Here is a 17,110-nt window from a genome sequence, read left to right on the forward strand (position 1 = left end):
GCTACCTCCTTGCCTGAGGTTATCTGTTGCCGGCCCTGATTTCTCCTGTTTTTTTTCTTGCTTCCAGTCCCCACCCCCAACTACAATTGGTCTGAAGAAGAGTCCCGAGCCGAAATCACCCTTCCTCCCACATTGAAAGAAGAGGGAGGGGAAGGGGAGGGAGGTGTTTGTATGAGTATGTTCTCCAGAGATGTTGCCTGACCTACTGAGCTACTCCAATGTTTTGTATCTATCTTCAAAATACTCGTATCTCGGTCAAACATTAACATAGAATAGTAGCACAACACAAGGGGAGGACTTTTGGCCCACAGTGTCTGTGCCAAACATGATGCCAAGACCTTCACTTGCCGACCTGCACATAACCCATATCCCACCGTGCCCTGCTTATCCATAAATGTTTTAAATGCCACTCATGTATCTGCTTCCACCACCACCCCTGGCAGCGTGTTCAGGCATGCACCACCCTCTCCCTGCATAATGTATTGAATTTACACACATCTTGAGTCAGCTGACACCAACGCAGCATGATGTTGTTCAATGTTTCTGTACTGTGATTTTGCAACTGAGTTTGAAGATTGAAGTTTGACCCTAGAGTGACGATATTTACACCGAGCAGGGAAATTCATGAGATGGGTGTCAGCTTCAATAACATTTTCCTGGCATTCCAGAATCCGTGAAATTCTCTTACCACTAGCATGCAAAATGTAGACATAAACCACAAAGATTTGACCTCACACACTCCAGCTTTCATCAGGCAGTGTGGATGCTGACAATTATTGGTGCAAATTCAGGCCTGCAATGATGGTTTAGGGTGCTTGCTGGTGGGCACGGACTCGTGGACCAAAGGATATGTCCCACGCTGTAACTCAAATCTAAAGTAAACGTCAGTATTGGGCAGGATGTGCAGGAAGAAACTGGAGATGCTGGTTTAAAGCAAAGATAAACACAAAAAGCTGGAGTAACTCAGCGGGTCAGGGAGCATCTCAGGAGATGAAGGAATAGGTGACGGTATTGGGCAGTATTGATCCATCTTTGTGAGAGACGTGGAAGATATGCTTCTTCATTAAAAAAGCTGAGAACTGAGAACTTGCCAAACTCTGCAGTCTGTGGAATGCAATCAATGAACCACATTAGAAGCCACTGTGCTGCATTTGCACATTCTGCAGGAATTGAAGGGCTTGACCTTGATGTAGTCGGTTGCTGCTTCTGATAGGTTATTACTGTACATGCCTGATACATTGTAGTAATATTAATTTTCTGTTTCTGTCAGCTTTTCTGGACTGAGTGCAAATCTCTAAAAGTTTTTATAATGAATTGCGGGGGAACTGAGAAGCAAGTAGACCGGGATTATAGTGTACTAGTACACTTGCTTCCTACCTCGGTATCATTAAGAAGTTTAATGAGCAGATGTGTTCTTAGCTCTGAACCTTATGGCGCTCCATGCCGACCTGAAAAAAACACTTTTTCCCAATTGTTACTTCCTTTCAAGATATCTTTCCAGCTATCTGATATGATGTTGGAGGTGATATATTAACTTCAACGTCATGACCTCTTACTTTGCAAAGTCATCTTTTGTACGGTAACTTGTTGACTACCGTTTCCACATCAAAATTGGAAGCCACTTACTTTAGAATCTCTGGCGACAAAACCATGAGGCCCAGGGACTTTACCAGCCTTTAGCCCCATTATTTTGCCTAATACTTATGCTTTCAGGGTGTTAATCGTGTTTAATATCTCCTGCATTAATGTGATATTTGTAGGATCTTCTCCCTTAAAGACTGAAAAACATAGCTGTTTAACTGGGTGGTACAGTGGTAGAGTTGCTGCCTCACAGCGCCAGAGACCTGGGTTCAATCCTGACTACGGGTGCTGTCTGTGTGGAGTTTGTACGTTCTCCCTGTGACCTGCATGGGTTTCTCCGGGAGCTCCGTGTACCCTTCTGCAGTCCAAAGATGTTCAGGTTTGTAGGTTAATTGGCTTGGTAAAATTGAAAATTGTCCCTAGTGTGTAGGATATTGTTAATGTACGGGGTTCGCTGGTCAACCCAGACTCAGTGGGCCGTAGGGCCTGTTTCCATACTCAATCGCTAAACTAAACTATGCCATTGGCAGACACAAGATGCTGGAGTAACTCAACGGGTCAGGCAGCATCTCAGGAGAGAAGGAATGACATTTCGGGTCGAGACCCTTCTTCAGACTGATGTTGGGATGGGGTGGGACAAAGGTAGGATGTAGTCGGAGACAGGAAGACTAGTGGGAGAACTGGGAAGGAGGAGGGGATAGAGAGGGAAAGCAGGGGCTATCTGAAGTTAGAGAAGTCAATGTTCATACCGCTGGGGTGTAAACTACCCAAACGAAATATGAGGTGCTGTTCCTCCAATTTGCGCTGGGCCTCACTCTGACAATGGAGGAGGCCCAGGACAGAAAGGTCAGATTGGGAATGTGAGGGGGAGTTGAAGTGCAGAGCCACTGGGAAATCAGGGTGGTTAAGACGGACTGAGCGGAGGTGTTCAGCGAAACGATCGCCGCGCCTGCGCTTGGTCTCGCTGATATAGAGAAGTTACATCGACGAGACCAAGCGCAGGCTCGGCGATCAACCCGAAAAGTCACCCATTCCTTCTCTCCAGAGATGCTGCCTGACCCGCTGAGTTACTCCAGCATCTTGTGTCTACCTTCGATTTATACCAGCATCTGGAGTTTTCTTCCCTAAACGATGCCATTTCCTTGTTCACAGTAATTATTCTCCAATGGACCCATGTTCTCTTTGATGTACTTTCTTTTTAAGTACTTAAGCTCCTTTGTCATTATTGGCCGTTTAGTTTATTCCCTTCTTGTTTATTTGTATTCATCCATTATTGGATTCTAAATTGATCCCTACCTTCTGGCCACATATATGTTTTGCTACCTTGTTTTGTTTACTCTTTCAGCTTAGAACCAGGGTCCGGAGCCTCAGAATAAATGGACGTAGCTGTAGAAAGGAGATGAGGAGTAATTACTTTAGTCAGAGGGTGGTGAATCTATGGATCTCATTGCCACAGACGGCAGTGGAGGCTAAGTCCGTGGGTACTTTTAAGGCAGAGAATGACAGATTCTTGATTCGTACGGGTATCAGGGGTTCTGGGGAGAAGGCAGGAGACGGGTTGAGAGGGAAAGATGGATCAGCCATGATTGAATGGCAGAGTAGACGAGTAGACTTAACTCTGCTCCTATACCTTATGAACTTATGAACTTCACCTACCTTAACCTCTCCTAACCCGACAGTTTGGTGTTTGATCACGGTTCCGGCATCTGAGTATCTTGTGTCTCTATCCTTTTTCTTTTGCATTTCTCCTTATTTAAATACAAACAGCTGTTTATAACTCAGATTTCTCGCTCTCGATGCGAATGTTGAATTCTGTCACCGTGTGATCATTTCTTTCTCGGTAATCTGTCCTCTGGGGCCATTCAGTAAGCCTGTTTGCTCAAACATTATTAAATCCAAATTAGGCTTTTACATGGAGACAAAAGAAAACACAAATGCTGGAATCTACAACAACAAAAAAAACAAAGTGCTGGAGTAATTCAGCAGCTCAGGCAGCACCTGTGAAGGAATGGACAGGCGACGTTTTGGGTCAGACTGGTACAATACTCAATTACCTGTATATCCATGTGCTTATCTAAAAGATGTGCTTTAAAAGTGATGCATTGAAGATGCATCTAGTACCTTTAAAAGAGGGGGGGAAAATGGAAGGAAAAGGAATGTGTAAGATTAGGAAACCTCAATTGATCTAGTGCTTTTGCACAGGGAAATTCCACAGTGATCCACTGCCAAATGTCGATCTTCTCAGATAGCAGCGACGCACGGCTGTGAGCAGCTATATTCAGCACATTCTTGGACCGCCTGTGCTGCTGTCCAAGTTGCCCATATGCTTCCTGACTCATTTATATTATGTAATAGGTTTTAACAATTTATTTCTTCCAAATGATTCAATATGCCTTATCTCTGCCCACACCCACGCCCACATCTGAATGCTGAACAGCAAATGTCAGTGATCACTGTCAGTAGCGCAACTCGAAACTAATGTCATAGGATATGGTCAACAGTTTATCTTACGACTGAGTTGTATTTTTGGCTGTGATGATCCCATTTCCAGACGTTGTGATTGATGTAACACAGCAGCAGGGGTTTCCCAGTAAGGACATCCTTGGTTTCCCTTTGCCACTTTCCCCATGGCTATTATCTTACATAACCTTCACACTTTTCATGCAGCAGAAATAGTACACAAGCTTTGAATTTAAGTTTTGAATTGCAAAAAACCCCCAGCATCTCAGAGAACCAATTACAGGTCCACCAACGATTTTCCGCTATCCTTGGTTCCAGAGTCTTTCTGGATTATCCGTTGTGCCAGACTAACAAAGGTCACTGCCTCAGAGAGGAGTCCTAACGGTACTGGAACGGACCACCAAGGAGCCGAGATACCGGCCCGTAAAGTCAGCGGTGGAGGTCAGCTAAGGGAAAGGATCTGCCGGCTCCGGCTGGGCCGGAGTTCCAGAGCCCCGGCCACAGGTGGTGAATTTTAACCTGCCGATCGGCGTGGAAGTCGGCTATGGGAACAGATCTGCCGCCTCTGGCCGGGCCGGAGTTCCAGAGCCCTGGCCACAAGGGGCAAATTCGGCCCACCGATCGGCGCTGAAGTCCCGATGAGGTCAAGATCGGCCGCCTCACCCGGACTGGGCGCCATTTTGTCCGTATTAAAACTGGACCACCAGTTGCTGGAAAATTGATGGTGGACCTGTATTTGAATGCAATATCATTCCACAGATGGAACGTTCCTTCATTCAGTGGGTCCAAATCATGAAACTAAACTAATAATAGCTTGAGGTGTTTTACATACCCTGAACAGGGAACAAGACATATGACAGATGACATCTTTCATCTAATACTCAATATCAGACAGCGGTTAGAGCTGGATATATGTTTCATTCTGATGAATGGGCCAAGATGCCACAGCCATTTTATGCGGGCATATCTTGTATGAAATAACAGAGGTTTCAGCACATCAATTTAGTAATTCTGTTGCCTTGAAAGTGGCGTCACTGGTAGATAGGGTGGCCTTCATCTGTCAGAGTATTGAACAAAGACGTTTGAACAGTCATATTGCAGTTATATAAGACGATGGTGAGGCCACATTTTGAGTATTGTGTTCAGTTTTGGTCACCATGTTATGAATGAATGAATAAGTTTATTGGCCAAATATGTGCATATACAAGGAATGTGCCTTGGTGCTCCGCTCACAAATGACAACACAAACATACAGTTAACAATTAAGAATAAAGCATAACCACACCAAAACAATAAGGATACAACATTATGGTCTAAACATGTGGGTGAAAATAAACCAGAGCAAAAAAGAGACTACAGACTTTGGTTATTGAGTAGAACTATCACTCATGGAAAAAATCTGTTTTTATGTTTGGCTGTGGCTGCTTTGACAGTCCGGAGTCGCCTTCCAGAGGGAAGTGCTTCGAAGTTTGTGGCCAGGGTGAGAGGGGTCAGCGATGATCTTGCCCGCTCGCTTCCTGGCCCTTGCAGTGTACAGTTCGTCAATGGGGGGAAGGTTGCAGCCAACAACCTTCTCTGCTGTGCGAATGATCCGTTGCAGCCTCCGGATGTCGTGCTTGGTGGCTGAACCAAACCAGACCATGATGGAGAAGGTGAGGACGGACTCAATGATAGCAGTATAGAATTGGACCATCATTGCCTGTGGCAGATTGTGTTTCTTCAGTTGCTGCAGGAAGTACATCCTCTGTTGGGCCTTTTTGACTGTGGAGTCGATGGTGGCCCCCCCCATTTAAGGTCTCTGGAGATGATGGTTCCAAAGAACTTAAATGACTCCACAGATGTGACTGTGGTGTTGTTGATGGTGAGTGGGGGGAGGGGAGGGGGAGCTCTCCTAAAGTCTACAATTAGTTCCACTGTCTTGAGAGCATTGAGCTCCAGGTTGTTGCGATGGCACCAGGACGCCAGCTGTGTCACTTCCCCTCTGTAGGCAGATTCCTCCCCATCCTGGATCAGTCCAATCAGGGTTGTGTCATCCGCAAACTTGAGGAGTTTGACAGAGGAGTCTGTGGAGGTGCAGTCGTTGGTGTAGAGAGAGTAAAGGAGAGGGGAGAGTACGCAGCCTTGTGGTGCTCCTATGCTGAGGGTCTGCGGGTCCGAGATGTGCTTTCCCAGCCTCGCATGCTGCTAGGAAATTATTAACGGAACATTATAGGAAATATGTTGTCAAACTGGAAAGGGTAGAGAGAAGATTTACGAGGATGTTGCCAGGACTCAAGGGCCTGATCTATAAGGAGAGGTAGAACTTTATTCCTTGGAGCGCAGGATGGTATGGGTGGTCTTATAGTAGAAAATCATGAGAGGAATATACGGAATATACGAGGTAAATGCACAGAGACTTTTGCCCAGAGTAGGGAATCGAGAACTTGAGGACATAGCTTCAGGTGAGGGGGGAAGATTTAATAGGTACCTGAGGGGTAACATTTTTACACAGAAGGTGGTGGGTATATGGAACTAGCTGTCGGTTCCTTTTAGATAGGTCCATGGATAGGATAGATCTAGAGGGATATGGGCCAAACGCAGTCAGGTGGGACTAGTGTAGATGAGGCAAGTTGGGCTGAAGGGCCTGTTTCCACACTTTATGACTTTCTTTGACTCTATGTATATGGTATTTAGTTTTTAATTAGTTTATGTGGATGTATTTGGAAAATTATTTGTCATCATTGGAGGCACCTTTAGTTTATCTGGAAGTTTACAAATAAATAGCATGATTAGTTTATGCACATTGACAGCTCAACGAAAGTATTGTAATTTTCATTATTTTTTTGAGTCTTCCTATTCCACCCTGTTAAATGTTCAAATTATATTGATTCTGATGATTAACATAGAACAGTACACCACAAAAACAGGCCCTTCGACCAACGATGTCTGTGCTGAACACGGTACCAAGATAATCTAATCTCATCTGCCTGCACATGATCCATATTCCTCCATTCCATTAATATCCATTGGTTACAATGGTTCAGCTAATTATTCCACAGATGTTAGAGACTTTACACTACTTTACCAATTTATTGACCTAAATGTTGAGAGTTGAAATAGATGCAACAAGCTTAGGGATTGCAGCCTGAAAATAGGCTATAGTGGCCTTCTGCCCAGCATATCGTTGCAGATTAAGCTGGGAATTTAGGGTCCATATGGCACAGACCCAAATAGAAAAGGTTCTCAATCTGCTAAACCCAGGCTGAAGAAAGGTCTCGACCTGAATCATCACCCATTCCTTCTCTCCAGAAATGCTGCCTGTCCAGCTGAGTTACTTCAGCATTTAGTGTCTATGCTCGATGGATGAAGGGTGAACAGGGCCAAGGCTACGGTCATTTTACAAGGACATGTCTCCTATGACATAACAGAGCCTTCAGCACAAGTCAATTTAGTAATTCTGGTTTGAAGATATGCAGTTTTTAATTAGTTTATGTAGATGAATTTTGAATTTTTTTTCCTCATCATTGGAGGTACCTTTAGCGTATATGGTTTATAAATAAATACCATGATTAGTTCAATGCATTATTAATGCATATAATGCATTAAACAATGCACTGACAGTATTGGGAGTAGAGGGCAGATGGGGAAAGAAACTTATCAGTGTCACCTAATGGAACTGCCATTCACAATTGAATAAAATGTGCACTTGTTTTTCTTCTTTCCAATCCTCCCCCCCCTCCATGTTGCCAGCTTCTGTGGTATCACAACTGCAGTTATTTGGAATTTATTCTATTTTTCAGATTGATATAGTTATGAATGAATGTTATTAGTCTTCATCAATATACATTCATAAGAAATGGCACCTTATTGTATCATCTATGTCTTGCTTGCAGCTGTCCCCTTTCCACCAACTAATCGTTTGACATTCGAGGAGATCTTCAACGTCGACGGCAAACCAAGGGTGGATGTTTTGAAAAATCACTTAATTAAAGAAGGCCGTGTGGACGAAGAAATTGCACTTAGAATTATTAATGATGGCGCTGAAATTCTGAGGAGAGAAAAGACAATGATTGAAGTTGAAGCGCCAATAACGGGTAAGGCGTTGAGAGCTACGTTTTACGTAATAATAATCTCCCACAGATTTTCAAGTGTCACATTTTGTTTATTTTACTTTCGCCTCATTAGAAACCTGATGCAAAACATAGTTGAAATAACTGTTCCATTTTTATGGGCTCAGTGTGCTACTGCTTGCTGTTCTCTTCAGGTTTAGGAATGTAACTCTGGAATTTGACACCTATTGTAAATCATTAAACTTAAGTATTTACTGTTTGAGTGTGTGCTTTCCAAATGGCCTAGTTTAGTTTGGCTTAGAAATAAAGCGTGGAAACAGGCCCTTCAGCCCACCGAATCCGTGCCACCTGTGGTCACTGCACACCAGCACTATCCTACACACTAGGGACAATTTACAATCTTTACCGAAAGCCAATTAACTTACAAACCTGTACGACTGGTGTGTGGGAGGAAACCGGAGCACCAAAAGAAAACCCACGCAATCACGAGGAGAACGTACAAACTCTGTTCAGGCAGCACCCATAGTCTGGATGGAACCTGGGTCTCTGGCGCTGTAAGGCAGCAACTCTACCGCTGCGCCACCGTTCCTAGTGAGAGTAGGAGCTAAACAGTAAAAGACAGAAGGTTTCAATATTTACAGTCAGCCAGTCTGTGCAGAGCTAGCAGCTGCTAGTCTACCTCGAGTTGGTCTGTTTCATGTTTTTACTCCAGTGAGTAGTACGTTTTGTAGAAACTGCATCCGATGTATCTACGACATCCAGTGTTCTCTCTGTGGCTCCTGTACATCTGTGAGACCAAGCGTAAACTTAGTGACCATTTCACCAAACTTGTGCTCTCTCCATCCCAATACTGACCTTTCTGTCCTGGGTCTCCTGTATTACCAGAGTTAGGCCACATGCAAACTAGAGGAACAACACCTCATATGCCACTTGCGTAGCTAACATATCAATGGTATCAATCCTCTGAAATTTTCGCCACCTCCAACGGGATCCCACCGCTAGCCAGATTTTCCCACTCCGCCCTTTTCCGCCTTCCACAGAGGCAGTTCCATCCGCAACTCCCTGGGTTAACTCATCCCTTGCCCCTCCCCAAACCACCCCCTCCCCAGGTACCTTCCCCTGCAACCGCAGAAGATGCAACACCTGTCCCTAAAACTCCTCCCTCGACTCTGTCCAGAGACCCCGACAGTCCTTTCAGGTGAGGCAGAGGTTCACTTGCACCTCCTCCAACCTCATCTACTGTATCCGTTGTTCAAGATGTGGATTCTTATACATCAGCGAGACCAAACGCAGACTGGCCGATCGTTTCGCTGAACATCTTCGCTCAGCCCGCCTGAACCCACCTGATCTCCCGGTTGCCGAACACTTTAATTCTTCTCATTCCTACGCAGACCTTTCTGTCCTCGGTCTCCTCCCTTGTCAGAGTGAGACTAAACGCAAATTGGAGGAACAGCATCTCATATTTCGCTTGGGCAGCTTACAGCCCAGTGGTGTGATTTTTGATCTCTCTCACTTCAGGTAGCCCCGGCATTCCCTCTCTCTCCAACCCTCCCCCACCCAAGTCACACTAGCTTTTTGTTTTCACCCAACAAACAGCTAACAATGGCCTGTTTCCTTTATCATCGTTACTTTTTTGCATCTTTCATTCATTGTTCTTTATCTCTCCATATCACCGTCTATATCTTTTGTTTCCCTTATCCCTAACCAGTCTGAAGAAGGGCCTCGACCCGAAACGTCACCCATTCCTTCTCTCCAGAGATGCTGCCTGTCCCGCTGAGTTACTCCAGATTTTTTTGTCATTGTATGAACATTGAAATCTCCAATTTTATGCAAACTCTTAATACCCCTCCTCTTTCTACCTCACGCACCCCCTTGCCTTTTATTTATATTATATATATATATATATATATATATATATATATATATATATATATGCGTGTGTGTGTGTGTGTAAACAAATAAGCAAATAATAATAGTGCAAAGACAAAAATAATGCCCCCGTCTATGTCGTTCTGAGCTTCTTTGGAGGTTATAGTGTTTAATAGCCTGATTGTCGTAGGGAAGAAGCTGCTCCTGAACTTAGACGTTACAGTTTTCAGGTTGCGAGACATTCTTCCAGTGGCAGGAGTGGAATAAGAGCAAGGGTGTGTGGGTCTCTGATGATGCTGCCTGCCTTTTTGAGGTGTGTCTTCTTGGAAAAGATTGTGTAAATTGGACCTATATTCTTCACTAGAATTAGGGACATAGCCTCAGCATTAAGAGCATGGGGAAGGTGACGAAGTATACAAAGATAACACCTAGCTAACACCTAGCTAAAGAGAGTTTTTGACGTTTGGAAATTTTTAGAATTCTTTATTCCAGTGAACTGTGAATGCTAAGCCATTTAGTGCACTCAAGCCAGAGAGATTTTTAGATCATAATATAATTGTGATCCAACAGAAAAATGAATGAGCTCAGCAATGGGGTGAGTCATCATTTTATTGAATGCACGATTAAGCAGGAAGAAACATATTTTCCATCCAAATTAAGAATTTATCTTTTTTTATTGACAATGAAAGACTTTTATTGAAAGAAAGAACTCTTTGCAGTCAGCTTCATTGAATGAAAATGCAGGTCTGATTTTCAATAATCAAAAATTAAATAGATTTTGGAAAAAATAATAAACTTTCTTCCCATTTTGATTTAGTTTAGTTTAGAAATCCAGCATGGAAATCAGTCCTTCGGTCAATCGATCACCCGTTCACACTAGTTCTATGTTATCCCATTTTCTCATCCACGTCCTACACAGTAGGGGCAATTTACAGAGGCCAATTAACCTACAAACCTGCACGTCTTTAGGATGTGGGAGGAAACCAGAGTATCTGGAGGAAACCCACGTGGTCACGGGAAGAACATGCAAACTCTACGCTGACGGTACCCAATGTCAGAATCGAACCCGGGTCTATGGCGCTGAGGCAGCAGCTTTACACCATTATCCCCGCCACATTTCTACAGTTTGCATTACCCTATTGCATATTTATTAAATTGAAGGACCTGCATTTTGTATCTGGTCATTTTAAAGTCCTCTTCATCAGATATATAAAACTTGCTGTTCACATGTTGGCTGAAGCTAATGTAGTTGAGCTGGATTTTCTAGCATCGGCTCACAGCCTGGTCACGTGGCTAAGTCTTCCCATTCATCTTTCAACACCGTCCTTTTAGCTCTTTGTAAATGCAGCCAATTATTTTTAGGAATGTAAGTAAAGAAATTTGAGACTTAAAAAAAAAAGTTTCTCAAAGCTGGGAAGATGCAACTTGCCCATGCCACCCATCTACAGTAGCCCCACCTGCCCATGTTTAACCCATATCCTTCTAAACATTTCCTTTCCTTGTATCTGTCCAAATGTCTTTTAAATGTTGTTATAGTAACTGCCTCCTCTGACAGCTCTTTCCATATACCCACCAGCTTCTGAGTAAAAAAAAAAAAGTTTTCAATTATGAGATTCATCGCGGAAATAGACCCTTCGGCCCAACGAGTCCACGCCGACCAGTGAACCCATACACTAACACTATTGCAAATTTCACCTGAAGCCATTAACCTACAAACCTTTGGAGTGTGGGAGGAAGGAAACCAGGAGAAAACCTACATGGTTACTGAGAGAACGTACAAACAGCACCCATAGTTAGGATCAAACCCAGAACTCGGGTAGCAACTCAATTTCTGTGCCATTTTGCCACCCACAGGTGCCCGCCCCTAAGGTTGCCATTAAATCTTTTTCTTCTCACCTTAAACCCGTGACCTCTGATTCTTGATTTCTCCCACCCTGAATTATTGCACAATTCCATTAGTGCATCAATTCCCTAGACTTGCACCCCTTTATGATTTTATGCACCACATTAAGATCACCCCTCATCCTCTTGCACTTCATGGAATAAAATCCTAGCCTGCCCAACCTGAAGTACTTGATCCTTAGTTTACTGCAGCTTAACAGTTAACTGATGGTACGTGGTTATATAATTGTGTTTTAATTCACTATTGAAAACATAATTATTGAAACAAATCTCTGCCTTATGAACATAATTACTGAAATAAATCTGTCTGAAGAAGGGTCTCGACCCAAAACGTCTCCCATTCCTTCTCTCCAGAGATGCTGCCTGTCCCGCTGAGTTACTCCAGCACTCTGTGAAACGTCACCCATTCCTTCTCTCCAGAGATGCTGCCCGTCCCGCTGAGTTACTCCAGCATTTTGTGTCTGCCTTATAAATAATCATTCAACATACCCGGTTAAGCATGGCCGTATGTAAAATGAAATCCAGCAGGTGGAAGGTTAGCATTTCTTTATCCATTTTATTACGGTTGGTTTTGTTACTGGTTTCAAGTTTTGGAGCTTGCTATTTATTCTAAAGTGGTGACACCATAAATTATAGCAAAAATCTGATAATTTTATCTAAACTTTGAAATATGTTTTTTTTACAGTGAATTATGTGGTACATTTGGATGTTGTAATTTCATTGTTAATGAAGCAGCAATAATGTTAAAGGTATAGGTTTTCATAGCACATTTTCACCACTGGTATCCTTTGGTCTTCTACTGATCAATGTGCTCTTGAGTTTAAAACCCATCTGCTGTCTTCCAGTATGTGGTGATATTCACGGTCAGTTCTTTGACCTGATGAAGCTGTTTGAAGTGGGAGGATCACCAACCAGCACCAGATACCTCTTCCTTGGCGATTATGTGGACCGAGGATATTTCAGCATAGAGGTAAGCAGAGCTGGGAAATCTAATTTTTTTTAAAAAGAGTTTGCTTTGTCCAAAGGGTGGAGAAGGAGGAAGATGGCAATCACTGCAATGTGTAGGAAGGAGCTGCAGATGCTGGTTGAAGAAGGAAACTGAAGAAGGACACTGGAGCTGGAGTGACTCAGCGGGTCATGCAGCATCTCTGGAGAAAAGGAATAGGGGACGTTTCAGGTCGAGGCGGTGTAAGGAAGGGTTTCGACCTGAAATGTCACCTATTCCTTTTCTCCAGAGATGCTGCCTGACCCGCTGAGTTAAATTACTGCAATGTTCATTATTGAATCTGGCTATACTTTTCTTACCTTTTAAAGCTTCAGTGATCAAACATTAAATATTCTCAACAAAAGACTATACATTTTTCTATATCTGAAGAAGGGTTCCAACCTGAAACATGACCTCTTCCTTTTCTCCAGAGACGCTGCCTGATCCGCTGAGTTGCTCCAATACTTTGTGTCTCTCTTTGGTATAAATCTGCATCTGCTGTTCCTTCCTACACATAAATTATCTGTGTTCTGGTTCAGCGGCATATCACATTGTGGAATTGTGGTAATGGTGCATTGAAATAAAAGGGCGTGCGGCCTTGGATTTGACAATCATCTCCAGATTATGGTCTGCTCTAAATGAGCTAATCAGGGCACAAAATCAGTTGGGTTGCTGTAATTAAACTTGGGAGTGTGGGTGAGAATTGTGCTGATTGCTATTTAATAATTCCTACCGGCATTCAACTCAGACAAGCAAATTGGGCTTGCCAGTTATGCTGTGGTTTAAATAGTTTTCTGTTCATAGTGGTTGCTCAAGAAAGCCGGGTATTCCTGGAACTGGCAATAGTCACCATTTCTGCTGAGGAGGATGGAAGTTAGACTCATTGGAGTGGAAGCATCAGATATCATCTTGCGTTTTGGACGGGAGAACTAGCAAAGTGGTTTGATCCAGGAGCTGGTTGGTTGTTTAGATTTGATGGTGAGCGGGAAAAGGCAAATTTAATTTAGTTTAGTTTCAAGAAATAGCATGGTAACAGGCCGTTTGGCCCACGCCGACCAGCGATCCTCACACACTAGCACTATCCTACACACTAGAGACAATTTACAAATTTACTGAATCAAACTAACCTACAAACCTCTACGTCTTTGGAGTGGGAGAGGTAACCGGTGCACCCGGAGAAAATCCACATGGTCACAGGGAGAACGTACAAACTCCATACAGACAGCGCCCATAGTCGGGATCGAACACGGGTCTCAGGCAGCAGCTCTACCTCTACGCCACCGTGCTGCCCACATCTTGATGGTATACCAGGTTGATCTGATCTGATACGTGTAAGAAGGAATTGCAGATGCTGGTTTGCATGAAAGATAAACGGAAAATGCTGGAGTAACTAAGCAGGTCGTGCAGCATCTCTGGAGTAAAGGGATAGGTGTTGTTTCGAGTCGAGATTCTTCTTCCGACTGAGAGTCTGGGGAAAGGAAAACTAGAGATATGAAAAGGTTCAGAACAAATCGGAGCCAGATCAAACCGATTTGTTTTTGTGGTGAGAAACACAACTGCATAGAGAATGACAATTTGACCACAAAATCATTGTGCAAGAAGAATCCATTCAAGTTCACGGGGTTGCTGGATGGGGTAGTGAAAAGGAATGTCGTAGAGGTATAAGCTGGGGATATGGTATTGGGAATCCATGCTTTCTTTGTGGCTGTGACCATTAAGGCGATTCCTAAGGCTGTCTTCCCTTCACTTTGCCATGGGTAGTGGAGAGTAAGAGGAAGTGGAAGAAGAGAATTATGCAGTCGGAGTAGTTCCAGGGGGGTCTTGAAGAGAGCGTGATAGGAGCAGAATCAGGCCATTCGGCCCATCAAATCTACTCCGCCATTCATTCATGGCTGATCTACCCCTCACTCCTAACCCCTTTCTCCTGCCTTCTACCCATAACCCCTGACACCCATATTAATCAAGAATTTATCTCTGCCTTATCTATTGACTTGGACTCCTGGCAAAGAATTCCACAGATTTGCCACCCTCTGACTAAAGAAATTCCTTCTCATATCCTTCCTAAAGCAGCATCCTTTAATTCTGAGACTATGGCCTCTGGTCCTGGACTCTCCCACTAGTGGAAACATCCTCTCCACATCCACTCTATCCAAGCCGGAGTTAAAATTAAATTGTAGGATCTCAAAGTAGTTATATCTGTATTGTTAGCTAAATTCAAATTTGCATTGGTTCAGTCACATCAAAGAGTTGGGTGCTTGAACTAAAGAACTGACTGAGGTTGTGATTTATGACTGTCGAAAAAGAGAGCTATTCCATTAAGCTGGGACACTGTCTTATTTATTGTTGTTCAGATTAGAGGCCTGTGACCAGTGGTGTGCCACAAGGATTGATGCTCGGTCTCCTGTTTATCATCTGTATCAATGATTTACATGACCCTGTTGTTAACATGCTTAGCATGTTTGTGGATAACACCAAAATTGGTGGTGTAAAGCACAGTGATGGAGGTTATCTAAGATTACAAGAGCAACAAGGTGAACTGTGCAAGCTATGGCAGATGGAATTTAACTTGGACAAGTGCAAGGTTGCATTTTGGTAAGTTAAACCAGGGCAGGACTTGCACAGTAAATGCAGGGCTCTAGAGAGAGTAGAGCAGAGAGAGCAAGACGGACATGTACATAGTTCAAACATTAGTCAATTGAATTGATTTATACAGGGAGTCAGGTTGGTGAAGAAGGCCTTTGGCATTCTTGCCTTGGATAGGGCCTTGAGTATAGGAGATGGGACTTCATAATGCAACTATACAAGTCGTTGGAGAGACCATACTCGAGGGTTGTGCACATTTCTGGTTGCCCGGAGTGCATTATCTTATAATGATGTTAAAGTTCGTTTCTTAAAACAGACAACAACATAAACAGTTAAAGGTAAACCAAGCAAAGCTTTAATTATCGTCAGACGGGAGTGGGGGGATCAGTGCTAAGGGTGTATGACCATACTCAGCACTCCCCTTGCTCCCACTCTCAGATACAGCATTTTCGCAGCATTTTTATACAGAATTTGCAGCAAGAATGTTTAACACAACATTTCCTTCAAATTAATAACAGATTGTTTCCTGCCCAATACTCTTATCACTCTACTGTCATAAAATGTTTCACACAAAGTCATTCGTCAAAGGTAAGGATCCTTATTATATCACAGAAGGTCATGTTTGCACAATTCCACAATCAGTCAGCAATTAACTTCATCCCAATCTCAGCGGAAACATTGTTCTGATCATTCCAAGACGTCCTCCCCAAGCAAAAGGGGAGGATGTACTATCAGCCTGGCTGGTGTACAAGGTTTAGGAGTTATACCCTGTCAGGTGCAATATTGCAAACATCATCTATTCAGAGTTCAGGCTTTTTATTCATTCTACCATTTTATTATTGTCAAGCATCTCATCATGCAAAGTTAATAGCCATTAACTCTTTCAATGTCTTTCTGTTTGCTATGCCCATGTTGGCCTAACCTAAGCCTGCCTTTTCCTAGTATCCCCTCGCATACGTTTGCTAACAAAAACATATTAATTTCAAATTTAAAATTCACATTAGGTACATCAAGAACTACGATGGGCATAAAAGAGGCCCAAACATTTTATATTATTTGAATGTACAAGTTCATCCAAATTTTATGCTGAAAGGCTTAGCTTTAATTTTCTGATGACACTGCCCTTAAACTATATTCCTTAACTGGCAAAACTAGTTCCTCTCAAGCTATTCCATCAGGACCCTGTCATTTCTTGAACATTTCAGTCCTTAACCTTTAGTTACCTAAATTACAGGGAGTACAACATCGTGTCATATCCCATTTTATTCCAAAAAGTGGAGTCCAGGCGGGATCTTGTTAGATTTCTCAAGCACTATCTTGAGTAGTCTTCCTATGGTATCATGTCCTGATGAGCTCATAGCATGTTTATGAAGAAGTTAAGCATAGTACTAAATTAAAGGAAACAGCGTTTAATATTGCCAAATTGAAAATTAGGAAAGAAGTAGAATGGGAGAGATGTGTAGGAAAAAAACTGCAGATGCTGGTTAAAATGGAAGGTGGACACAAAATGCTGTTGTAACTCAGCCGGTCAGGCAGCAATTCGGGTCGTAGGATAGTGCAAGTTGGTGAGCCGAATGGCCTGTTTCCATGCCGTTTCTGTAAAGGTATCAGATCAGAATTTCATTACAGAAAAATTGTATAGGGTTAACCAAATAAATGTTGAGAGACACTGCTTGACAGT

General features: G+C 43.1%; 1 protein-coding gene across 4 annotated transcripts in view; it reads left to right on the plus strand.

Annotated features, from left to right (window-relative positions):
- Nucleotides 1-17,110, plus strand: part of LOC144610023 (serine/threonine-protein phosphatase 2B catalytic subunit beta isoform) — a 99,740-nt gene that overhangs the window by 34,708 nt on the left and 47,922 nt on the right. For all 4 annotated transcript variants that reach the window (XM_078428478.1, XM_078428481.1, XM_078428480.1 and 1 more), the window contains exons 2-3: nt 7,914-8,114; nt 12,707-12,831. In XM_078428478.1, the coding sequence (XP_078284604.1) occupies nt 7,914-8,114; nt 12,707-12,831 (326 nt within the window). The remainder of the gene's footprint in view (nt 1-7,913; nt 8,115-12,706; nt 12,832-17,110) is intronic.

Source organism: Rhinoraja longicauda, chromosome 35, assembly GCF_053455715.1.
Source record: "Rhinoraja longicauda isolate Sanriku21f chromosome 35, sRhiLon1.1, whole genome shotgun sequence".
In the NCBI taxonomy this organism is placed as follows: domain Eukaryota; kingdom Metazoa; phylum Chordata; class Chondrichthyes; order Rajiformes; family Arhynchobatidae; genus Rhinoraja; species Rhinoraja longicauda.